Genomic DNA, 25758 nt, shown 5'->3' with positions numbered 1-25758 from the left:
TTTAATATATAAATCACATAAAAGAATTTTTCTTTATTAAATAATTAATTTGAAAATATATGTGTATATTTATTGTATCGACGTTGTGGTTGGCCGGTGAAAATTTTGGCTGGCGGCGCGTTTTTCTGGCAGCGGAGGAAAAGGTGAGGGAGATCGGGAACGTGTCGGCAAAGAGGAGTACGCTCGAGACGGAGTACCGGAGATGCGATGGTGGAGGATTCGAGATCTGTTGGCGAGAAGTTCGAGATCTGGAGGTTGAGGATGGCGGAAGCTTCAAGATGTGTTGGTGTGAACGACAACAAAAGCTTCGATTTATGATGTTGTGAACGACGGCAGAAGCTTCGAGGTCTGGTGGGTGTAGCGACGGAAGCTCCGAGATCTGGTGGTGGTGAAAGCGGAAGCTTCGTGATGTAATGTAGCTTTGAGATATGGGGAACAAAGTGAGAGAAGGAGAATCGATAAGCAGAGATGAAGGGTTAACGGTGAATGAGTTAGTTGATTTGTGTTTTTGTGTCTAAACTCTAATTGTTGAAAAAATGCATAACCTTGATTCTTGAAGAAACGAGATAAGGAGGAGAAGAAGAGAAAAGAAAAAATAGAAGGTAGAGATCTGGTCCGTTGGATCTAGTTAATCAATGGTGGATGATAAACGAAAGTGCAATCCCTGTCTTGATGTATTAGCCAATCAGAAGTTTTCTTCTTTAAAATAAATAAAAACCATATATTCTTTTATAAACATGAATTATTATTAGTTTATTTTAACTAAGAAAGAATATAAATTCAAGAATTATCAAAAATAAGCTAATAATAATAATAATAATTTAATTTTTTTTAGAAATTAATGTATATTTCAAAATAATTAGATTTAGGCTTTCAATGATTGTATTTTTTTTAAAAGATTGAAGTGCTGGGTTATATATATATATATATATGTATTATATATATTAATAAATAATTTTTGGGTTTAGAAATTTAACTTACAGTTTAGGATTAAAATGACTAGATTCAGTTAATAGTTTTAAGAAGACTACATGTATTTAGTTTTAACAAAGGTATTTAGTAGTAAAGTAGTCAGCAAAATAGTCGTAAGTAGATATCAAAGTAGTCACAAATGTAATAGTAGCAAAAAAAATCGCAAAATAAGTAGCAAAGTAGTCCCAAAGTTAGTAGTAAAATAGTCGCAAATAAGTAGCAAAATTAATTAGTAACAAAATAGTCACAAAATGTAACTCTTTTGTGACATACTTTTATGAGTCAGATATTTCAAAAATAATTACATTAACTATTTACAATCACTCATGCTCGAACTGTAAAGTAAGTCTTTAAGTTTAAAAAGATAAAACAATGTTTTGATAAATTAGTTTTATAAGATACAATACTAACAACTTTTCATTGAAACCACATGTAACACTTGTACATGTTAGGGAAAATACATATATTTTGTTTACAACATTGAAAAGCAAGAGTTTTATAGAGATTTTGTGTATGTATTAGTTCAAACCAATGTAGAAACATGTAACTTAACATATTAACATTATATAATGTGAATTTTCAATTTAAAATTTTTAGGAGTTGGTAAAAAGTAGCAAAATAGTAACAATAGAGAAGCGAAATCGATGTTATTTTGTGACACAATTGCGACTATATTGTTAAATATGGATGATTCTAAAGTTAGTCACAAAAAAAGTGGGTATTTTATGACGCTTTTTGGACGACAACTAAAATTGCTGAAAATATATTTCTTTGAATATTAAGATTAAAATATGAGTCATTAACGAGTCTCAGTTTGTGACTCTTTTCCGACTGAATTTTTGGTAAACTTTTAGTCTTTAATAAGTCGCAAATATGAGACTATATACCGTCTATTTTATTCTGTAGTAAATTACCAACATTTTAGCCACTGAATCCCATGTAGTCACATAATAGTTGCAAAGTAGTCACAATAGCGGCTCAAACTTTAGTGACCAAAAAAAGGGTCACAAAATATGGTCACAAACCACATGTTTTCTTGTAGTGGTAATATATATGCTTTGATTTTTTTTTTTACCATGTTGCAAAATTAAAGAGTTTAGGTGCATTCACTTGTGAGATAGCATTTTTAATTCGTGGTAATGACTAAAACTTTTGATTATAATAAGAAAATGAGTTAGCATGTCCATAAATTAACAAAAAATGAATTAGCAGATAAAAATTAACAAAAATAAATCATCCATATAAAATATTTATTCCTTACAACACTAAATTATGACGTTAATGAGTTTTTACGTTTAAGAAAAGCATATGAGAAATTTAAGAAAAGCGTAGGAAAAATTTAAGAAAAGCGTCAGTTTGGTCCAATCCGAGTTTCTGATGTTAATGAGTTTCTACGTTCATTGGGCCTGGGACCAATCGAGGGTAATCGGCCTCCTCCTCCTAGGGTTTCTACGTTTACTGGGCATAGTTCCAATCCGCATTGGCTGGTAATCAGGCTCGTCCTCGTCATATATATATATATCAGAATATACTCGTTGTCTCTCTGTAGATCTGACGTTCTCAACGAAATTCAGGATAATAAATCGGTTGTCATCACCAGATTCACTCAGATAATGATTTGTTTAATACATTGTCTACTCTTTATTTTGTAGTGTCTTTTCATTATTAAAAATATTTTTGTTAATAGGGTGTGACCGGTACACTTCCATACTCACTTGGTGAGACTTGCTGATCTAGTAAACACTTATGGTGATGATGGTGTAAACCACTTCCAAGACGATCTTAGGTCTTGCATGCTCCAGCATGGTCTTCTAACTATTGTTATTCCCATGTATCCTAGCTACAGCAATTTAGTTAACAATGTAAGTAATAATTACATATAAGTATTTATATATAAGTACAAAACTTATATATATAATTATTACGTTATATTTTTTTTTTGAGTCATAACTTGTGCCACCAAATAACATGCATGAAAAAATCATATAGTTTGTACAAAATTTGATACCATGTTGCAAAATTAAAGAGTTTAGGTGCATTCACTTGTCAGATAGCATTTCTTAATTCGTGGTAATGACTAAAACTTTTGATTATAATAAGAAAATGAGTTAGCATATCCATAAATTAACAAAAATGAATTATCATATAGAAATTAACAAAAATAAATCATCCATATAAAATATTTATTACCTACAACATTAAATTATGACGTTAAAAGAGAATGATATAATAGATTTGGAACTAACAGTGCATATAAAAAATATAATGTATAATTTAAATATTATCATAACAAAAAAAATGTGTAATCCACTAAAAGAATTAGAGAAATATATAATAAAAATTTGAATAAAAGAAAGTCAAATAATTTAAAAATTATATATCAATAAATTATCTTAACTATATTTGTTTAGGTTGTTAGTTATTAATTAACCATAATTATATCAGAATATATGATGGAAATATAATGTTTTACTATATGTATCTATGTAAGTTTTTTATTTATTTTTCCTCAAAGGTAAATTTTATTAATTTAGCAAATGTCTTTACACAAAGCTTCCAATAACCAAATTGGCTTTAATACAGAGTTAACATAATAAACTTTGTCAATACATCCATGCTTTGCTAATGCATTTGCTACACTATTACATTCTCTTTTTGTAAAGTTAAAAGCAGTTTGTCGTAATCGTGAAGTCCACAAAGCAATGTCTTTCAAGAGATTTCGTATAGAAGCATTGGATTGTTGATCATTTACTAGATTGATTAACACTTCACAGTCGCTTTCGAAGACTATTGATTGATATCCTCTGATCCAAGCTTGTTGTAGAGATATTAATAGGCTTTTTTGTCTCGGCTTCTAGTGTTGATCCTGCATAAGATAGTTTAGATGCAACCCATACCAATGATTCTCATTGATGGTTCCTGAAGATCCAGCCACATGTTCCTTGTTTTGTCTGATCGTTATATCCTGCGTCAAAGTTGCATTTAATAAACGGATGTATAGGTGATGTCCAAGAGTTTATGTTGGTGGTGACGTTATGTAGTGGCTCCTTAGGTTGTATAATTTTAACCCATTCTTTCGTTTCCGATTTTGCCATTATAATTGTCTTGCTTTCACTTTCGCGGAAGTTATTGAAAACGACATTGTTTCTTGCCTTCCAAATGCGCCATAAAAGGGAAAAAGGTAATAGAGAGTCATAATTGTTTGTTGTCTGAGATGATAGAGATATGATTTCAGAGATGATCTCCTCTACAGAAGCTGGTAATTGGTTGATATTTATTAGAGATGTGTTGGACATACGCCATGCCATAGCAGCAAAAGGACATGAAAATAAGGCATGGTGATCTGTTTCATCTGTTTGGTTACATCTTGGACATGTAGTATCGATATTCATACGCTTTGTGAGTAAACGTGTGGTTACTGGTAAAGTTCTTGTAACAATGCGCCAGAGGAAATGTTTTATCTTTGGTAGGATCTCCAACTTCCAGATTTTGTTTTTGAGCTCCACTGATCCATGAGGTCTTAAAGGTATTTCGCCAGGATCAAACGAATAATGTGTGAGAAACCAGTATCCTGTTTTAACAGTGTAATCGCCTGATTGTGAATAATTCCATATAAGTTCATCTTGGTCTTTAACTTGAGACAAATGAATGTTTTGGATTGTAGCATGCTCTGCTTCCGGAATCAATGAGGATAGTTTTTATTGATCCCAAACTCGAATATTACCAGTTGTGGAAATGAGATTTTCGAGGGGTAATGAAGACTGAGGTATTAAAGTTTGAATCGGTCTTGGAGGATCAGAAGCGATGACATTGTCTACACCAAGTCGTATATTAGTTCCATCTCCCACAATATAACGAGTACCTTTTTTAAGAAGATCTAAATCGATTAAGATTGAGGACCATCCATATGATTGATTTTTCCTAGCACAAGCATCCAATATTGAGTCATCTCTGTAATATATGTTTTTCATTACGCGAGCAAACAGAGAGTTGGGATATTGGATTAATCTCCATGCTTGCTTTGCCAGTAGGGCATCATTGAATTTTGCAAGATCTTTGAACCCCAAGCCCCCTTCCTTTTTTGAAGCTTGTAACTTTTTCCAAGCTATCCATGGAATACCTCTCTGGTTTGACAATTTTTCCCACCAAAAGTTCATTAAAAGTGATTCCCAATGGTAGTTTAAAGCAACTGATTTTATCATGATCTCTTTTCCTGCTGGTGATAATTTACTTGCAGTCCATCCACAAGTGCGTTATAAACAATGTATGCAAACATCTCTTTTTTCTTTCGACCAAACTGTTCCGGTAAACCGAGATACTTACCTCCTCCTCCATGATTTGGGATATCTAGGATTGCCATTAGTCGAGATTGGGTTGTCCCATAAACTCTGCTTCCAAATGTTATCATTGACTTAGAAGTATTTATTTTCTGACCAGAATAGTACTCATAGATATCAAAGACATCTTTCAAAGCTTGGAAATTTTTCCTATTAGCTTTGCAGAAAAATAGACAATCATCTGAAAACTGTAAATGTGTGATGCTTGGAGATCCATTACAATTCGTATTCCTCTGATATCACCTTCTTGTTCCCTTGATGTGATTAAATGACTTAGAATGTCTGAACAGAGAATGAATAGGTAGGGAGATAAAGGATCTCCCTGTCTAATGCCCCGCGTTGGTTTAATATGTCCATACGGAGATCCGTTGATGAGTACTGAGTAGTGAACAGAAGTTACGACCTCCATGATCCAACTTATCCAACGTTCACTGAAGCCAAATATCTTCAAGGTCGTCTTGATGAAGTTTCATTCCACGCGGTCATATGCTTTACTGACATCAGTTTTCACCGCCATGTAGGTTTGAGATACTCGTTTCCGGACTTTCAAAGAATGCATAATCTCATGTGCAATCATTACATTGTCCTGGATAATGCGGCCAGGGATAAAAGCTGCCTGTGATTCTGAAACAATATCATTCAGATGCGGTTTTAGTCGTTGGACTAAACATTTAGACACTATCTTGTAAAGAACATTGCATAGTGCTATAGGTCGGTAGTCTATGAGAGTTTGTGGATTTTTGATCTTTGGAATCATGCATATGTTAGTATGATTTATGCTAGGCTTCATGTAAGAGGTTTCAAAGAAAATTCTAACTTCTTGAATCACTTGAGGACCAACAGTAGTCCAACAACTCTTGTAAAATCTTGTTGTTAGTCCATATGGACCTGAGCTTTGTCATCACCAATCGAACACACAGCTTGATATATTTCCTCATTTGTAAAAGCTTTAGTTAAAGCATCATTTGCTTCATTAGATACTCTTGGAGTATATGTGAGCTTTTTTGTATACTTATAATTATTTAAGATATATATATGTGAGCTTTTTTGTATACTTAAGGACTAAATAAACTGTCTTTTTCTTTTGATTATTTTGATTACTTTATAAACGGTCTTTATATTTACAAATTGCGGTATTCTATTCAATGATTTTATTACTACGAAAAATATTTAAAATGTGAGAAAGCAAATTTATGATTGTGGGCGATAGTGAGGTTTCTTCGATGAAACTCTAAAAGATCCGGTCAATGCACTAAACACGTTTTCAACAATTAAAAGTCCTCCAATAAATACCATCTAGCTCAATGCTCAAATTATATAACCCATGTACAAAAGAATGAAAAAGGCATTTAAGCATATGCTCTCGTGATGATCACACGTTTCTCATGGCTTAACGTGTTCTCTGATGAACTCTTGTACCTGATCTATTTCTCCTGTTAGTCCAGACGCCTCAGCGACCGTGACCTTGTTATGACAATGCGAAAAGGAGAACACTTCTCCTTCAACCCCGAGAGTGAAGTCATTCGTTATATCAGCTGTTGATACTGCGGTCCTCGAACACCTAAGTTTCTCTCTGCAAAACAACACACACATTAACAAAATGAACATTAACGATTTGGAAACAAATAAGAATCAATAATCTCACATTTCTTTCTCCATCTGCTTGCGGATGAAATCTTTGGTGTGTGCAGTTATTTTATCTGTCTTGTTACAGCAAAGCAGAACCGGGGTCTTATTCTTAACAACACTAGCATTTGTCAGAATGTCGTAAAGGTACCTGGAAAAGTACAAACCATGTTTAAGTGTTCTATCTCTAAGAATCATTAATGCCTAAGCAAATAATCTTCTATGTGGGAATTAATTTACTCTGAAGCTGAGCGAATATTTGGGAGGAACTCCAATGCATCTACTACAAACACAATAGCCGCCGCTCGGGGCAAGTATTCTTCTAGCTTAGATCTAAGCCGAGAGTGTCCAGGAACATCAACAAGATGAACAGGCTTTACTTTTCCTTTCTGTCAAGCACATAGGCAATATATATATATATATATATATATATATATATATCAAGTTTCCATAAACACTTTACATTCTTGAACAAAACCCCAAAGTGAAGAAGATCTTTCTTTACCTTGATGTTTTCATAGTGAAGCACAAAGGTGCCTTCATTAGGTTCCATTGATGTTACAGCACCCTGATGCGAAGATCCATCTCGTAGCTGTCACAATATAATAAAACGTATAACCAAACCATCTTATAATGACACAACAACAAAGTCGAAAGCATTCTTGGAAAACACACAAAATTACTCACTTGATAGAATAGCATTGTTTTGCCACTTCCACTAAGCCCAGAGAGGAGTACAGTATTGAACTTTGTACGTCTAAACAAACAAACTGCAGCAGATATCAGCAAAAGAGACAACATTAACAACCAAAAACAGAGGACATACAATAATGCAATAGAATTGATACATCTAATCTAATGAAGCAAAAATCTATATACCTAACAAAATTATCACCACAGTAATCCTAAAAACCTAACTCAAACCAGATAAGGGAAAGATCAATGAGAAGAAGAAGAAGAAGTTAAACTTACCAGAAAAGAGCCAAATGGTAGCTAATAAGAGAACAGCGATAGCAGCATAGAGCTGAGGCGGTGGTATTTGCTGAACAAATTCAATTCCTTGTTTAGACCACTGCTCTGCCACTATCTTCATATCTTCCCAATTGTCCATTTTTGTTTTTTGTTTTCCCACTTCCTCTGCCTCCAAAATTAAGATCAGACAAAAAAAAAAAAAAATATACTATCAGCTACAGATCATCAAACCATCGATCGAGATCAACCAAAAATAATAAAAAAATTTCTCAATATCAGCTTCTATTAACCAACAGATCTTACGTAAATTCTAAGTTTTCCCCAATTTTTTCAAAAAGTGAAATTGTTCACCGATCGAAGAAGATAACCAAAATAACAATAAGCAGGATCATAAAAGACGAAGGCGAATACAAGAAATTATAAAACTCACCGCTGCGAAGCAAAGGCAGCAGCGAAGATAGGCACGAACGACGGTGATGGAGGAGATGCCCCCCGGCGATATTGTTCTCCTGAGTGGTTGGTTTGTTATCTGATGATCACAGAGAGAGAGAGAGATAGGGCTTCTTGTATATCTTCACAGTAATAAGGGTATTTTAGTCAGATACCAAATATTTGATGATGATGAATCAACAACGCATAGAATCTGAAGTACGGTTCCAAATTGATAACCAAATCAAACCAAACTCGATTGGTTCAGAATAAATTTGCTCGGTTAGAAAAAAAGAATTGATACTGTGGCTAATGAAGGGACCAGCTAATGAAACCTCTACTTTCAACAGATACGTCTGTATATGATACAGACGACTTGGATATGAACTTTGGTACTACAGACTAGTAATCTACATTGGCCGTTTTGTTAACTCTACTAAAGATTTTTCCTCCTTTATATATTTTGGCATCATATGTTACAAAAAAAAAAGTACACTTTGAATTGGAAGTGTAAGTGACTTTGGTGGTAAAAAAAATGGGAGAAATTTAAGAAAAGCGTCAGCTTGGTAATAAAGAATAAGGGGATACTAATGTCGCCTTCTCCATCTTCAGTCTGGAACAGTACAGACATCCAAAACTTCTTTTTTTTAGTCTTTATACTCTGATTTGAGGACCCAAAACGATCTATTTTGGTTCTTCTCAAGCGTGGCAATTTCCCTCAAGAGATTCTTAAACAACGGCTTGTCATCACAAGAAACGCTATCCCTGAAATGGTTGACGATGCTGGTCGTGTCCGCACTTCCACCTTTTCTCTGTACGAAACTGCATATCTGTCTGATCAGGACCTCGGGCTGCAATGAACCAACTCTGCTGCTTGAACCCGAGGAAGACGTTAATGAAGACTCATTGCCAACGCCAATGGCTTGTTCTCTGCTTCCGCGGATTCTGTTGAGAAGCTCTGCAGAAGTTGGTGCTTTTCCTGAAGATAGACCCGCACTGATTCCGTTCTTGATCACTGATGGTTTGTCTCCAGTCTGGGTTAACCGGGAATTGACAGTTGATCCAAATCTCCTCCGTACAGATGATGGAGCACCTGCACAACCAGATCTTCCCGTCCATGTGGGCACTGAGATGCTTTCCCGGCTACGCAGCATTCGTGATTGCCTCAATGCTTCCGCAGCTCTTCGTGCCACTTGAGATGCTTGGTGTTCAAGTCTCATCTTCTCTTCCTCGTCGTTTGCATTCATAATGGCGTCGTGATTCACAGCACTCTGTGTTAACAATTGTAGGAGAGTGAGCAATAATTAATGTACTTAGTAAAAGTAAGTCGGAGAAGAAGCTTCCATGAGCAATAATTAATGTACTTACATGTATTCCATGTGCGTCAAAGAGACTCTTTAAGATATTTGTCTCTTCATCCATAGCTTCACCAGTTTTATCAGTCGTATCCACATCTGCTTGCTCTGAGGATCCCTCTGCAGTATTGTCTGATTGAACCCCTACGATGTTTATCTCTTCAGCCAGCTGACTGAAGATGTTAGAGGTTTCCGTGGAGGCGTTGCTATCGCCATCATCTTTCAAGATGAAAAGATCTTTCATATCCCGAGCTTTGAAGAATCTTCTTTGTTGTGGATTCTTCAATATCTTATTGGTGAGAAAATGTTTATAAATCTGTCTATGATATACCTTCTCCTCAATTGTGCCTCGAGTGATCAATCTGTAAATGGTAACATCCTTCTTCTGCCCAATACGCCATGCACGTTCCCTAGCCTGACCAAAAGAGCGGAAAAATGACTATTACTTAAGGCCATGACATGTTTTTCAAACACTGAATCTGCGACATTTGAAATCAAAACATTACCTGCATATCATTTGAGGGGTTCCAATCCGGGTCAAAGATAATGACCCTGTTCGCACCAGTCAAATTTGTTCCCAAACCACCCACCTTCGTCGTCAGAACGAAAACAAACACATCATCTGAATTATTAAACTCATCAATTAAAGCCATTCTCTGTTTCACTGGTGTAAGACCATCCATCCTCCGGTAACTATACTCATTTGCAACCAAGAAGCTCTCGAGGATGTCCAGCATTTGCTGAGTCTGTGAAAACAAAAGTACACGGTGTCCTTGCTGTTTCCAGACCTTAAGCACTTCTGCAACAACCTTCATCTTCCCACTGCGTTCTGGGTTCCCATAATCTGGGTTCTGATGAGAATGTTCTCTCTCAAGTAGATCAGGGTGGTTGCATATCTTACGCATCACATCAATCCCATAAAGCGAATTCTTGTTGCCATCAAAGATCTCTTCTACTTCGGAGCTCGCAAGGAACGCCCTGTAGGTAGATCGCTGCTCCACAGTGAGGCTGCAAAAGAGAACGTGTTCAGTCTTTTTTGTAAGATGTGCGTTCACATCGGCCTTCATGCGGCGGAGGAGGTAAGGCATGATCATATCACGAAGAACAACAGCACACCTGCACATTGTCAAGAATTGTTAGAACACAAACTGTGACGAGATAAGTACATGATTCAAAAGACCGACCATGTAATTACCTATAGGCAGTCGACACTTGTAAGGGAGAAGCATTGGCATAGCCACCCACTGTTATGGGAACAGAAAACTCTGCTTCAAACACGGGCAGGACACCCAGTTTTCCCGGGAAAACAAAATCGAACAAGGACCAGAGTTCTGTTAGTTTATTCTGGATTGGTGCCCCAGTCATAATTATTCGATGGACGGTCTGTAACTGTTTGCACACCAAAGTAATATCAGAATTTGGGTTCCGGATCCGATGGCCTTCGTCCAATACTGCATAACCCCATTCAATATTGAGCAGCTTCTCACCCTGCAGCCTCAATTGCTCATATGTGGTGATGAGGAGCCCCGACTCAGAATTTAGGACCCGGTTTATCAAAGAATCCCATTTCTTGGTGTTCTTGGACCTTTTTTGCTCATGATCACTATCGACTGAACACTCACTGTCGTAATCGCTTTCAGAGGCCTTGCCTTGTCCTTTGCCATTCCCAGAATCTTTTGCTGAGTCATGGAGTAGTTCCACGTGAAAATCTGGATACCATTTCTGTGCTTCTCTTCTCCATTGACGCAATAGCGTAACATGGCATATGATAATACTTGGTTTGTACATCTTACTGAAATGCAAGGATCCAAGAAAAGATAAGACTTGCACAGTTTTACCAAGACCCATCTCGTCCCCGATAATGCCACCAGCCCTTTGGCAGTGAAGTTCCCAAAGCCATTGCACCCCTACTCTTTGGTACTCAAAAAGATTACGAAATATGCATTGAGGAATGTTTAATCCACCTTCAAGCTGTATAGAAGATGTTTCGTTGTCATCTGCATCATCAAGATCATCTAGGTCTTCTTCCTCACAACTGGAAGTGGCCAAGATTCTCCCTCCATCTTCTGAAAAATAGCAACGAAAAATCAACATCAAAACTGTAACTTTACATAAACTCAAGTGAGAAAAAATAGCATATGCTTAACATTGTTAGAAACTGTTAGGACTTACACTTCAAAGTAATGCATTCATAACATGTAATATCTAAACATGGAAGATCTAATATCACATTCTTAACGTTTCCCAAAGCATTCGCTCCAATTAATAGCCATTAAATTTAATCAAAGGTCCCAAACAGGCAACCTGTAAGTAGACGTAATTTCATTAACATCAGTCATACCACTTTCTTGAAGACTAGAGTCTTCACGAGAGATTCGCTTTCTCCATTTACTTTCAGGCAAAGGCCGCTTCTTTTTTCTCTTCTTCCCAGCTTTACTTTTCTTTGCTTCATTATCCGAAGAATCATGAGTCTTGTAAAGCTTTCTTAGCCTTCTAAAAGGAGCAGGGTTTGGTTCAAGCTTTGGCAAGTCTTCTGCATCAAGTAGCATGGTTGTAGGGCGAGCCTTTGCAGCCAGCGACATTGATTGGACAGCTCTATCAATACTTCCAGAGTCCTCATTTTCGTGGTCTCCTTCAGGTAGGTTGCGCGAGTTTGACGGTCCAGGTTGTTGAAGTCGGCGTTCAAAACCGTCGAGCTTGTGAAACGGAGTTAAAATTCCTTTTCTCACCAATTCATCTCTTTCCTAGACAAGAATACCTTTGAAATTAGTCACTGTCTTATCATATATGCATTGTCCATACCCAGTAGACCCACATATAAAGAGCATAATCTCACAGTGAATTATATAAACCTTTAGAAGACAAGGTGGACATACCGTTTCAACAAAACCTGCTGAAGCTGCTTCGAAAATAGCATCAAAATCTGTGTCCTCATGAAAGGAGACTACTTTCACCTTCTTCCCATCTCTTCTGCTTGGTTTCCGAGTCTCTACCAGTTTCCTCTTGAGACTAGGCTTCTTCGTCTTCTTCTCCTTCACCAGTTCTCGCAGAAGATTCTCTCGATCAGCACTACTAGTAGACGCACTCTGACCATGTAGAGCAGCAAATTCTTTTTCTAGTTGAAATTTTCTCTTTTTAAGACTTCTTAGACGGTCTGTGGCAAGAGCATGCTGTAGTACAGAACCACTATGCAACCCGTGAACATCTGATTCATCATCATGTTTCTGTAATAAGCCATTTTCATTTGCAACCTCATCCACATGCTCAACAGTTGAAGCAACAGCATCAATCTCAAACTTAACAGCCCTCAGTTTATTCAAAAGCTCGTTCTGGCTGGATGGAAGCTGATTGCTGCCTTCAAGATTCTTCTTGATAGACTGCTCCTCCACACTCCCACCTTCATCGTGATCTAGTTTCTTCGTTGCCTAACCAAAGAGTATATATATGATAACAACCTTTAGATACAAATTTGCATAAAATCCTAAAACCCTTAAACAATGGAAAACGAATGAGCAAAAGATTACCTCATCGAGTATCGTCTGTTCTAAATCTTCAGGATTGGCCGAAGTCACACCTAAGCTACTCAACAGAAACTGATCCTCGTCTTCTTCCATTGAATCAAGTTGCCAAAATTATCAAAATCTTCGTTTTTTTTTTTTTTCTGGCTTTCGCTGCCTCTAAAACCTAACAATTACCACAATTGAGCTCCTTCAAACAGCAAAGAGTAATCTCTTTCAATCATTACATCGAACACATGGTATGCAATATGATTTCTATTTCCTGAAAATCCCAAAAACAAAATTAGCGAAATAAGTTAGAATTTTTCTAAGTCCAACATTGTTTTTCTTTTTTTTTTTTTCTCTTGATTGATTGACGAACAAATCACAAGATTCTTACGAATTGCAGACAAAAATCAAACAAGGAAACCTTCAAAATTATCGGAAAGTTTTTGGAACTCACTAATCGGCGATAGGCGAAACTGTTTTCGTCAAAAAGTTGAAAGAATTGATGTGAAGATTAAGAGAGAAAGGAACTTTTTTTTTTTTTAATTATATAGTTTTATTTTGTGTATATATTTTATTTTGTTACAATAATGAATTTCAATTTATTTTATCAGTCTCAGTATATAAGAGTTTTTTTTTCTTTTCTAAAAGCAGAAATAAAAAATATTTTATGATTTATAAAAATTCAAACACTATAAAAAATAATGCATAGTATAACTGTATATAGTCATAAATTATTAAATTAATATAAATTGTGCATAAAAATTTGAGAAAATCTAATAAAATGAAACAAAGGAGAAAGAAAAAATATTGGGTTCACCCCCTGTGAATATCTTTTATTCATTCCCTCTTAACTAACCAATCAAAATACAATGAAAAGACAAAACAAAAATATATCAAAACAAATCATATTAAAAATATATCAATATCATATTAATAAAATAAAATATATTAATGAAAAGACAAAACAAAATAAAATATATCAAAAATAAAATATATCATATTAATAAAATATGAAAAGACAAAACAAATTAATAAAATATATCAAAAATAAAATGAAAAGACAAAACAAATTAAGGAAAGATTTTTTTAATAAGGAAATTAGGTCGGTTTGGGTTTATAAAAAAAAATTGGTTAGAGTGTAGATTTTACAATTAAACAAAATTATATATGGGTTTGGGTTTACAAAATAGTGATTAGGGTTTAGATTTTACAATTAAACAAAATTATATGTGGGTTTGGGTTTACAAAATAGTGGTTAGGATTTATATTTTATAATTAAACAAAATTATATGTCGGTTTGGGTTTACAAAAGAATGGTTAGGGTTTAGATTTTACATTCAAACAAATTTATATGTCGATTTGGGTTTATAAAAGAGTGGTTAGGGTTTAGATTTTACAATTAAAAAAAATGTCGGTTTGGGTTTATAAATGAGTGGTTAGGGTTTAGATTACACAATTAAACAAAATTATATGTCGTTTTGGGTTTATAAAAAAGCAATTTGGATTTAGATGTTATAATTAAAAACTATAATATAATGTTTAGAATTAATAACTTTAAAATTGAATGAAATACAAATTTTGTTTCTTTAATTAATAATTTGTTTCCTTAATCAAGAGGGGTGAACCAAAGAATTGTCCAAGGAGAAAACCTAAAACATTTTATATATTAGAACAGAGAGAACATTAACTAATATTGTAGATAATATTTATTCAAGAAAAAATGTCAAAAACGGCGATGAAGGATACAAACATAATAGTACTACATATTTGTTCTTAAACTAGAAAATTGCAATGTTTTGTTTCTTTTTAAAGGAAAGAAAACAAACTTAATTTTCATGTGTGTATTTGGAGTTTTTTGTTTTGTGTATATAAATTTTTATTATTATTTATATTTTATATTTTTATTAAATCCATCAAATAGAGAAATCGCTAAATTTCCTGGCCGTTTGTGCGGCTAATTGTTTATATTAATTTTTAACCCGTAATATATTTCATGACCATTTGTTTGTTATATTTAGTTTGTTTTGTTTAGTATTTGAGATTCTATTTTGATTTTTAATTATTATAACAGAAAAATAAAGGATCTAAATACATTATAAGTCATTTATATGCTATGATTAAATCACATTATTCTTAATGATATAATTATTTTACACAATCTTAGTTAAATTAACTTAATTGTCTATGTCAAATATTCTAATATGAATAGTGTTGACAAATAATAAAATGAGGATTTATCCCGTATTAGCACAAATTTAATGATATTTTATTAATTCCAACATGTCCTTTTTATAACTATTTACTATATAACCATATTATATAGTTTAAACTTATTTAATTTTACATATTCGTAATATTTTAAAATTTTATTAAGTTTATATAGATTAATTATAATATTTAAATAAATGTGAATCGAAGTTCTTCTTATCTTAAGAATCAAAGCTCACGGGTTTTGGAAAACAAAATAGAAATCAAATTGTTGTTTTTTTTGTTTCCAAATGATTAAGAGATAGAATATCTTCAAAACACAATTGAAGATGTGGTTAAATATACTATAGTTTCTATTTCCATATTGATTTTACAGTAATTTTTTTTGTTGGAATGGAATGTAAAATATTTAGGAAACAAAATCTGAAGTAGTGATATTTTTGAAAATTTTTTAGGAATGAACTTTGTAAATAAATACAAATAAAAGATAAAACACAAAATGTATTTAAAAAATGTATATATAGATGATTCATATTTCTTGAAGCTATCCACTTTTTACGGGGTTAGCAATTCAGAGAGCTAAAATAGATGAAATCCTCCACACAAAAAAATATTTTTAAATAAATATTATCAAACATACACAAAGAAACACAACAGAGAGATTATGCAACAGAATTACATCAGGTTTTGTTTTTAGTTCTTGAAAAAGCTTGGTCAAGAAGAGAGAGATTACATATATAAGCACAAACAAGAAGAGAACAAAGCTTTATACTATACAAAATGAAGAAGAAGCTCCACAAGAAGAAGAAACCAAAACAAAAGACTTCTTTTTCTGGGAAACTGTTAAAAGAAAACCATCATCAGAAATGAAACCTTCAGATTTATGTCTCTCTTCCTTCTTCCAGAACCCTATTGTTCGTCGTCGTCATCAAGTTGAACAATCTGTGCCCGTCTCTGTGCGGCTTTCCTTCTGATGAAGAAGCCCCATCTCATGGCTGCTTTGATCTTTAGCCATCCCACAACAGCCTTTCCCGAGTTTGAACGGTCCTCTTCGTAATCAGCCATTGACGTCTCACCAAAAGTGTGGAACCCAAACCCATCTTCTCCCATGTTCATTTGAGTTTGCTGGTCACCACCATTCATGCTAAAGAGTCTCAACAGTTGCTGCATATCATCGTTCTCCAGCATTTCGTTACTTCTAGCCCTAATCTCTTCTTCTGATAAGAATCCATCAACTCCTCTGTTGCATGTATTTGACCAATCATTGTAAGAGTTAATCTCAGGAGGAGGAGGCTGAACCAGTTGTTGGTTTTGGGATCCTGTCGCTGGACCAAACGCCAATCTCACACCACCGTTGTTATTAATCATGCTTTGTGATTCATTTGTGTTGTTAATTAGCTGGTCTTGTGGTGCAAATGAAGAGTTTCCAAAGTGCATGTATGTAGTAGTATCAGCTAGCTGAGACTGACCCGGGAAACTTGAAGCTGGACTTTGGTTGTACACTGATGCTGTAAAACCCCCAAATGAATGACTGTTAAATTCGGTTCACACCAAAGAAAAATAAGATTTGATATTTGTGGCTCTACCTTCGACAGTTACGTCTGAATAAGATGTAGATGGTTGGCTTGGAACTGAAACTGGCATAGAGTAATCTATAGCATCTGTTTTGCCAACTTGATTGAAGTTCATAAGTGACTTGCTGTCATACTCAATAACCTGATCCCAGTTTTCATAGGCTTTCCTCACCAGTCCATCAACGTAACCCTGCATTATATATATAACCTTTTACTATTTTCCAATAGACGAAGCAAGTGTGAATGAATCTATATGAAGCAGAAGACCCAACAAACATACCTTTTGATTGTCAGAAAGTGAATCAGCAGAGTAATACTGCTTCCCTGATATAAGACCACTAAACTCGTATATATTGTTAAAAACAACACCAACTGAGTCCTCAGGATAGTAGACGTAAAGCATTTCACTCAAGACACATGTCTTGGAATGCTCCGCAAGTGTCTCCCACATCCTGTTTGACATGCCACTTCCAAGAATCTGAAGATAAAAGTAAGAGTCATCATGATGACCATTTCAACATCTTGTTAATATACTAGATAGTGGAATCGTGCACTCACAGTTCTCAGTTTCTGAGAGTCTTTGACCATTAGACGCAAGAATTCTTTAACATTGTATATTCCTGCTTTATTGAGTTTCTTATGGAAAGCCCCGTCCTTTCCAATCTTTTCCAACCTCCAAACCTCATCATCCAATGCAGGTGGGTAATGTTTCTTGTACACTGTAGGAAAACAAAGAGTCAGATAAATCAATGGCAATTTTAATATCACAGGATAGAAATTGGAAAGAATGAAAGCAATAACTTACACTCTCCACGATGGTCCTTCACGGTAAAAGCTTCTGTCTTTGCCTCGCGTACACGCATCCCCTCACAGTAACCAGAAGAGACCTTTAAACCTAGTCTGAATTTCCTGCATCTTATCCAACTCGAATTGTCTGTAAAGATAAGTTCCCCTAGTGTTCCCACACCTTCTTTTAACGTCACCTGCACGTCACCGGTCAAGAGAGGCCTCTTTCCTTGACGCTCTTTCACCAAATGACCCTCAAATTCTTCTTCAGTCCAACCTTCATCATCTTCAGTGTTGAAATCACCGTCAAGGACAACAACATCGAGCTTTGCAGAAGCTTCAGGTCCTACTGTCAATACATGTCCAGTGTTCATATCCAACAGTACAACATGGATTGCAGCACCTTGCTCCCCTTCTATCTTCCCTCCAGTAAACAAAGGAACAGACAATCTAGACCTGAATTGCAGCTGCAAGTTCCTTCCACCGATACCTTCAATTCGCTTAGGAGACGACCTGCGAACTCGAGCATTAGAAAAACAAACTACTCCAACTACCAATTTTATCTTTTCCCCCAACTGTTATATCATATGTTACCTTTCACTAAGTCTTGCAGGGCCTAGTTTCGCCAATGCCCGCTCCACCTCTTCACTTACCTGTTTAACAATGCCCACAAAACAAATCAGTAAGCCAGACAGAGAAACGCTCCACCAAAAGACATGTAAACAAGCCTTATTAAGCTTACCACACGGCGAAGAATCGGTTCCAAAGACGAACAAAGCCTCTGTAAACTATCCATCTTCAAGGCTTCCACAATTACACTGCAAATAACATACATAACTTTCTCAAATCCACAGACAAACAATATACATAAAACCCCTTTTTCAATTATACGACTACAAATCCCCTGACGCTTGCAATCAATTGCAGATTTAACAAAGCCAGACATCTTCTAAGATTACAAAGCATAAACACAAATTACCTTGCAAGAGCTGGCCTTTTACGCTCAGGCTGCTGCTGCTGATTATCATCTTCTTCCAATTTTCTCTTCTCTCTCATACTATTAGTCCTCTCCATATACCTCGTCTGCATTTTTCTCCTCTGCTAGAAGCTCCGATCTGTAAAGAACGATGCAAGTAAAAACACTTGAACAACTCAGAATAAAAATAATCACAAATCTAGCTCTCAAACTTTGTTTTTCAAACTAAAAAAAAAAAAAAATCAACACTTTACCACGACAAATCAAACCCACCAAGCAAGATTTATGATTTATACTTAAGCTTCTCGAAGAAACCCGAAGACAAACTTGTAAAACTCGATCCGAAGGAGAGAGAAAAAATACCTCAAAAAATGGTGTTTTGGATTGAAGAAGAGAGAGAGAGAGATCAAAAATTAATTTTACTTGAAGCACTTGTCTAGTTTTGTGATTAGTTGAGTACTTTGACTTGTTTTAGTAATTTTAAGACAATTATCCCGTGCGGACAAGACCACACTAGGCTTTAAATTGCCGTCACTTTGCTGCTTACTTATTGGACGACAGTCTCGGGCCGGCGGCTAGTGTATGTATTTTTAGCACATGCCATATTCTAAAGTTGATGATTAAATAATAATTCTTTATGCTAGTTTTGTATAAAGACCAATTTATTTGTATCTTTTTTCATAAAAAGGATTATAATAGTACCACAACCACATCATTTCACCAATAGCAAGATTAAGGATAAGCTTCAACATGGGTTACAACATGGGTTATAATATAGATTACATGAATAAAAAAAATCTAATTGCAATGGAAAGGTTAAAAGTTCATCATATAGATTTCTGCATTTCTATGTTAACTTTGTATAGAAATTTTTTTAGTATAAAATCCTTCTCTATGTTAAGGGATTATTCTGATTGGTCTATCAAAATAAAATTAACTTCAATCTACTTGAGCCTGAGAATGACCCACACCCGGGGTCGGAAAAAAAAAACAAAATGCTCTGTTCTCTCTCCTTCGAGATTTATCCTTTATGGCATCTCTTGGGTCTAGTAACTGCTCTTATTTTCTCCGGTGAAGCAATTGTCCACCGACATATTCCCAACGGAGTAATTTGCAGGCTTCCCCATGATAAGGTTGAGAATCACCTTAAACGAATTGATTCCATTTGCTTCCCTTTTACCAATCAAAACCTTTTTTTCCCCAAAATTTCAGATATCAAAATATTCCAGAAATTTGGGGAACTATTTCAACTTCGACTTGGAAGAAGAAGAAGCAAATATGGATAAATTTTTCTCTCGTCCATTGTCCCTCTCAACAAAGGTGTTATCTTTCGTTCGATGATGATTCGTTTACTCGTCTAACCATTGGTGGTGTTCTTCCGGTTACATCCGGCGTTGTCTTTCCCATGGATTCATATTCCATCGGCCGTTGTTTCATACTTATGCAATTTCAGGGGCAAATCCTAACGGCTTTGCTTTGGAAGAAACCACCATGGAGAATAGTACGAGATCTTGGTTTTGGAATCGTACTTGCCTCCATTATCAGTGCACACGAGGTTAGTAATTTACCATATATATGGTATTCCAAAATAGAACCAGTGCAACAATTATATGGATGTTGGAGAGACACACTGATATTGGAGGCTAGGAGGAAGGGAGATTTATATGAAAAGCCGGTCAGAAAATATTTAACATTATGTCGACAATCATGGATATTATCTACAATCAAGAAAGATGTCATTTCTTGGTACAAGAGATGGCAATATGTATACGATTTGCGATGTAACAGATGGATAAATTTAGCTAAGATTTGCTTAAACATTAAAAAATAATTAAACCAATTGATTTTGATTAAAAATTGTGTCACTTTTGTTTGTTTGGTGAACCGACAGGGTGTGGGTCTTTTTAATTTAGTCAAATCATCTTGACGAATTATCAAGCAATTCTATTTTCATCTATTACAATACTCTAAACTAATATTATGCCGTCAAGTAAAGAAAACTCCAAATTACAGTACACCAAAAGGGACAAACGGTCATCTTTCGAAGTTTTAACCAATCCACTAGATTCAATCAAGCTCCTTGATATCTCAAAGGTTTCACTACATTGTAATATATAATACGACATTGAAGAAAAGAAAGCATAGTCAAAGTACCAATTAAACTGAGGAAGAACTCAACACATATTTAACATAAGTTTGAAGGTCAATGAAAAGCCGAGATCTACGAATCCACCACAGAGTTTGTTTAGACATACATCACTTTCCCCTGTTCACATAGAAAGGAGGATTGTGTTTAAATTTCTTGTTATCTGAAAAATCAAGTTGCTACATCATAAAGAGAAAGGACAAAGTAGAGATTGTGTTACTTACGTGTTCATCATCAGAGTTATGTTGTCTCCTTTGAGTAGAATCCTTCCTGAAAATAGGTATAAACACAAGGTATCGAACCATAAGCAAACAGATCAAGAAATGTAACGAGACTTGTTATAAAAGAGAGAGAGAGAGAGAGAGAGAGAGTTCAGGATAATCAATCTCACCAAGTGGTTTCCTGGTGTTCTTCTTGATGCTTACTTCTTCAGCTTCATCCAATACCAGATTCATGTATTCATCAAAACCCTGCAAAAACGGAGTAATTGAAACAAAGAATCAATAATACACCCAAATTCAAGTAGACAAATATCCATGTTTAAAACCGGTTAAAGTGAAACCCTCACAAATCTCAAGTATCTCCTAATTAACACAGAATCAACCTCATAAAAGCTTCATCTTAACTCAGGGAACAATAAAAGTATACGAAAACAAATTGAAACAAGGAACAACCAAAGTCAAGTAGACAACTCCAAGTTTTAAGGCAATGAGAAAACACCATCACAAATCCACACGCTTCTCTGGATTTTAATGGAACTAACCTAAGAAAAGCTTGAATCTTACCTCAGGGAACAATTAAAAGTATACAGCAACAAACTGAAACAAGGAACAACCAAAAATAACTAGGCAACTCCAAAATTTAAAGCCAATGAGAATGACACAACATACATCTCAAGTTCTCTGAACTAACATGTACTCAACCCTATGAACAGCTTCCATTACAACTCCCCAAAAGAGTACAAGTATAACAATATAAAGGTGCAGTCCGAGTCATAATAAAGCGTGGACCAATCCTAAGAATCAACCTAGTTTCTCTTCTACACACAGGCTCTCATCAGTGCTTTGTGCACTAGTAACCGTGACAACAATCAATGTCAACAAATCCAATACCCAAATCTATTGAATCTTTCTGGAGGTTATACATAACCAACTCAAATATCCAAAAAAAACAAAGCCAGGAATCAAATCAACTCATGCTAATGATGATGCTTCAACATCAACAAATTCATAGCAAATATAAGATGACTTACAGTGATTCTTCCTTCAATCCTCAAATCTTTCTGCTCAAACAGCCAAATCTGGATCCTAGCTTTCTGCATCACAAAAATGCAAAAGACCAGAGCACGAATCAAAAAGAAAGAACTTATAACCTAATCCAAAAAGCAAATCAGAAGTAATTGAGGAGCTTACACTTTGAAGAAACCTAAAAATCAAGTTCTGGAGCCGCCACGAAGCCACCGGAAAGCAAATTAAAAAATCCAAAATTAGGTTTCAGTAAACGAAGAGATAAAAAGATTGAAAAAGGAATCGAAGAAGAAGAAGAAACGTACGATAGGCTGGGTCATAATCCTTTGAACTTTGGTGCTCGCCATGGCTGCCGAAGTTGAAAAATCCCTCTGAAGCTTTCCGAGAAAAATAAAAATCTCTGAGAGAGGAAATCTAAAACCCTAAGGAAAAAACAAAGACTTCACTGCGTTTGTCTCTCGCAAATGCTATTTTCAACATTTTTATTAAAATTCGTTATTGGTCCTCGTAAACGCCCCAACTGTTATTTCGGCCCCATAACAATTTTGGCCCAATAAACTACAGTAACCGGCTAAACAAACACTGGCTTTGATTGAGTTATCAAAAGATGTACACTATTGAATTATAATTATTTCCATTCGATTAAGTTGAGTTATAGACTAAATATATAAATTACTAGAATTTGTAGAGCGGAATTTTAATTTAAAATATTTTCTATCAATATAAATACTCTTACTTTACTAAGTAATATACAACATATATATTGTTGAAAAAAATATTTATTTGTTATATTTACTTTACCGGCGACTAAAATTTTGTCTTTACTTTTCCTTATCTCTTTTTCATCTCTCTTGATTTTCTATCGTGACGATGTCTCTGAGATTCGAAACTTCTATGGGGAGAAGTTCCCGACTATTTGGGAATGAACTTGGCAAGAAATTTTTGATCAAGGGAGATGGATAATACACCAAGTTGGTGGGCATCCGTGATTGCTCTCGGAGCAAATTTCCCAGTTGCACCTCCCATTAAGATACTAACAATGAAATGTGGGAATTTCAGTGTTGGTTGGGATGACAGAATCCACCATGACATTCACATGATCACCGTAAATTCTGGGTTACCTAATATCCATGTTATCCAAATTCACTACGTCATTGCCGACTATGTTGCGTCCGGAGATAAACACAGACGTACCTGTATGGAAGACAGAACATGCACGGTTTGTACTCTTATCACTACTACATTCCCATCTCATAACACATCTATATATAGATATATTTTCTTAGTTTTTGCTTAAGTTTTTTAAAACTTTTTATTTGTATAAATTTTTAATAAATTTTGGATATTTATAAGATGCAAATGGTTGCTTAAAACTGAATAACTTGAGAATATTAAGTTAAATAAAATTGGGTTAAATATCATTCAATCCATTCATCTTCAAAAAAGTGGATGAACAAATTGAACATTTTTCTTGTATAAATATGGTGAAAATGATTGCGTTGTAAAAAAATGAGTTAAATAAAATTGGTTGAAGAGCATTCAACTCATTTATCCACTAAATAGGAGAAGAAAGAGTTGAACTTCTTTATTACTTATTAATTTCTCTAACTTTTTTTGGTTGAATGGGTTATGGTAAATGCTCATTTAACATTTTCAACCTATTAATTTAAGTAATCCATTTGCACCCTTAGTTTATTTTTTTTCAATTTTTTAAGTTGAAAGGATTGATTAATTTTTTTCAACCTCTTTAATTCAAATAGTGACAATTTTTTAACCTCTTCAATCTCTTCAAATAGTGAAAATTGGATGAATAAAGTTATTTGTTTTATTGTGTTTTCAATTTTTGAACTTCATTGTTGTATTACATAAATTTGTTATTTTTACTAACTAATTTATATTGTATCTATAGACTATAACCTTATAATAAATTATTAGATACAATTACAAAAAACTAACTATTATACATATACATTGTTCTATCTAATATGATGATAGAGCTTTTTTTATTGGTTGGTAGGAGAGACCATTTTCTATTATATACAAATTTGTTTTTTTATCATAATAGTTTTTTATTTCTAAATATGTAAGATATTTCATGATAATGATTTACTTATTTTATTTTATTTTTCTACTTCTTTTTTGTATGTTTTCTTCATGAATATAAGACTTATATTTGGAGTTACATACAGTTTAATTAATGCGAGCTTTAACAATTAGTAAAAACATTTCTCATGATATAGTTTTTCACTCTATTATGTATGATTTAATAAGTCAATACATTTTTATCTTTTTGTACTATTATGTTAAACTTGATATTTATAAATATACTAACATGAAATCTATACAAAATAAAACCAACATTTGCTTTCAAATCTTCAAAAGTGGCATACATAAAATATTTGAAACACCATTAGTTATATTGAAAAATGATGTTATAGAATTTTAATTTTTATGAGGGATTTGTTGTATGATGGTGATTAGTGAGGTGTTTGCTATTTATATAGAAATTGTCGATAACAAATGTGTAGGTCATGTACAATTAAGTGTAAGTTGCAAAACTAATTTGACTTGATTGTGATTTTAATGCATTTAGTTTTGTTTTAACGTAAAAATTTCTTAAAGGTTTTATAGTATAGTTAGTGGGTTAAAGAAGTTAATTGTACAATTAAGATGTTTAAAACTAGAAAGATTAATATATAACTTATTAATCACCAAATTACATATTCTAATTTATATATATATATAAAGAATAAAAAAATAAAACAGATTGTTCATAACAAATTACATATATGTTATTTATGTAGGTAATTCACATTTAAGTGTATTAGTTGATTAGTCAACCATTAATAGATAATTTAATTTAATTGTGTTTTGAATGCATATAGTTGCGTCTTAATGTAAGATAAATAGTAGAAATATTAAAGGACCAAATTAATGTGGAAACCGTTTTATGGTTTATTAATTGTGTAGTTAAGATGATTAAAATAAATTTCAATATAGTGATATAACTAATCTAATGTTGATATATAATTAAGATTTTAACTAATTAAAGTCATTGGACAAATGTCAACCTATCAAGTGACATGTGTGACTCTATAGTTGAATGTATGTTGGTGGTTCTCTACTTTATTATATCAGATATTTATTTATTTATATGTTTTAATTTTTTGTTTTTGCTTGTACGTAGGTCAAGCTCAAAAGGGATGAGTACATCACCACCACCATTGAAGGTTTCGTCACAAAACACAATCACAACATGCCCGCCATAACGTATCTGAAGGTAACCACCAACAAGGGACGAAGTGAGGGATTGGGAATGGATCTGACGTGTCCAGTCTATAATGCAGCACGTGGTTCAACTGATGCGAGAAAATATGAGAGACGCTTCCTTTTGGGGGGAGAAAGGTCACAAAATTGTTGGCTTCTTTGGAAGATTATTTGCTAGTAACGGCTCATTCGAGTTCTTTTGGCCGCACTGTGCATTTCTGTGTAGGAATAATATAATGACAAATAGGAAAGTTAGTGTGGCTTTGTTTGTCTTATTTCAATCTTTAAACAGACATTCGTTTAGCCTATAGCAGAGGAACTAAGAGTAGGAAAGTGAAAATATTCTCCTTTAAGCAT

The 25758-nt window shown here is 34.3% G+C and overlaps 4 protein-coding genes across 10 annotated transcripts; all 4 read right to left on the bottom strand.

Annotated features, from left to right (window-relative positions):
* Positions 1 to 6557: 6557 nt before the first annotated feature.
* Positions 6558 to 8709, bottom strand: LOC104767246 (uncharacterized). Of its 2 annotated transcripts, none has more exons than XM_087502957.1 (7): positions 8338 to 8709; positions 7908 to 8076; positions 7623 to 7705; positions 7441 to 7527; positions 7176 to 7324; positions 6955 to 7086; positions 6558 to 6882 (listed from the first exon to the last, which is right to left on the bottom strand). In XM_087502957.1, the coding sequence occupies exons 2-7, from the start codon at positions 8044 to 8046 to the stop codon at positions 6693 to 6695; spliced, it is 780 nt and encodes a 259-aa protein (XP_087359083.1). In that variant the 5' UTR covers positions 8047 to 8076; positions 8338 to 8709; the 3' UTR covers positions 6558 to 6692. The 2 variants fall into 2 exon arrangements, with proteins under 2 accessions (XP_087359083.1, XP_087359082.1); XM_087502956.1 differs by having other exon boundaries at positions 7908 to 8072; positions 8338 to 8491.
* A 49-nt stretch (positions 8710 to 8758) lies between these two features.
* On the bottom strand, positions 8759 to 13812 carry LOC104767245 (protein CHROMATIN REMODELING 8). Of its 4 annotated transcripts, none has more exons than XM_010491292.2 (8): positions 13652 to 13812; positions 13216 to 13471; positions 12568 to 13116; positions 12033 to 12435; positions 10887 to 11757; positions 10198 to 10807; positions 9705 to 10106; positions 8759 to 9607 (listed from the first exon to the last, which is right to left on the bottom strand). In XM_010491292.2, exons 2-8 carry the CDS (start codon positions 13303 to 13305, stop codon positions 8984 to 8986), a joined length of 3549 nt encoding a protein of 1182 aa, XP_010489594.2. In that variant the 5' UTR covers positions 13306 to 13471; positions 13652 to 13812; the 3' UTR covers positions 8759 to 8983. The 4 variants fall into 4 exon arrangements, with proteins under 4 accessions (XP_010489594.2, XP_087359080.1, XP_010489593.2 ...); XM_087502954.1 differs by having other exon boundaries at positions 12033 to 12430; positions 13652 to 13783; XM_010491291.3 differs by having other exon boundaries at positions 13589 to 13763.
* Positions 13813 to 16002: 2190 nt separating this feature from the next.
* On the bottom strand, positions 16003 to 19297 carry LOC104767243 (calmodulin-binding protein 60 C). Of its 3 annotated transcripts, none has more exons than XM_010491288.3 (9): positions 18996 to 19297; positions 18745 to 18880; positions 18508 to 18583; positions 18360 to 18418; positions 17785 to 18278; positions 17538 to 17698; positions 17260 to 17457; positions 16992 to 17169; positions 16003 to 16913 (listed from the first exon to the last, which is right to left on the bottom strand). In XM_010491288.3, exons 2-9 carry the CDS (start codon positions 18852 to 18854, stop codon positions 16315 to 16317), a joined length of 1875 nt encoding a protein of 624 aa, XP_010489590.2. In that variant the 5' UTR covers positions 18855 to 18880; positions 18996 to 19297; the 3' UTR covers positions 16003 to 16314. The 3 variants fall into 3 exon arrangements, with proteins under 3 accessions (XP_010489590.2, XP_010489592.2, XP_010489591.2); XM_010491290.3 differs by having other exon boundaries at positions 19105 to 19232; XM_010491289.3 differs by having other exon boundaries at positions 19015 to 19201.
* A 1483-nt stretch (positions 19298 to 20780) lies between these two features.
* On the bottom strand, positions 20781 to 22618 carry LOC104767242 (uncharacterized). The gene is made up of 6 exons (XM_010491287.3): positions 22440 to 22618; positions 22300 to 22326; positions 22140 to 22202; positions 21279 to 21357; positions 21112 to 21157; positions 20781 to 21007 (listed from the first exon to the last, which is right to left on the bottom strand). Exons 1-6 carry the CDS (start codon positions 22479 to 22481, stop codon positions 20998 to 21000), a joined length of 267 nt encoding a protein of 88 aa, XP_010489589.1. The 5' UTR covers positions 22482 to 22618; the 3' UTR covers positions 20781 to 20997.
* Between the last annotated feature and the right edge of the window lie 3140 nt (positions 22619 to 25758).

Source organism: Camelina sativa, chromosome 19 (genome assembly GCF_030686135.1).
Source record: "Camelina sativa cultivar CO46 ecotype springtype chromosome 19, ASM3068613v1".
Taxonomy (NCBI): domain Eukaryota; kingdom Viridiplantae; phylum Streptophyta; class Magnoliopsida; order Brassicales; family Brassicaceae; genus Camelina; species Camelina sativa.
The sequence above is the reverse complement of the archived record's forward strand: the minus strand, read 5'-3'. Positions and strand labels throughout refer to the sequence as shown.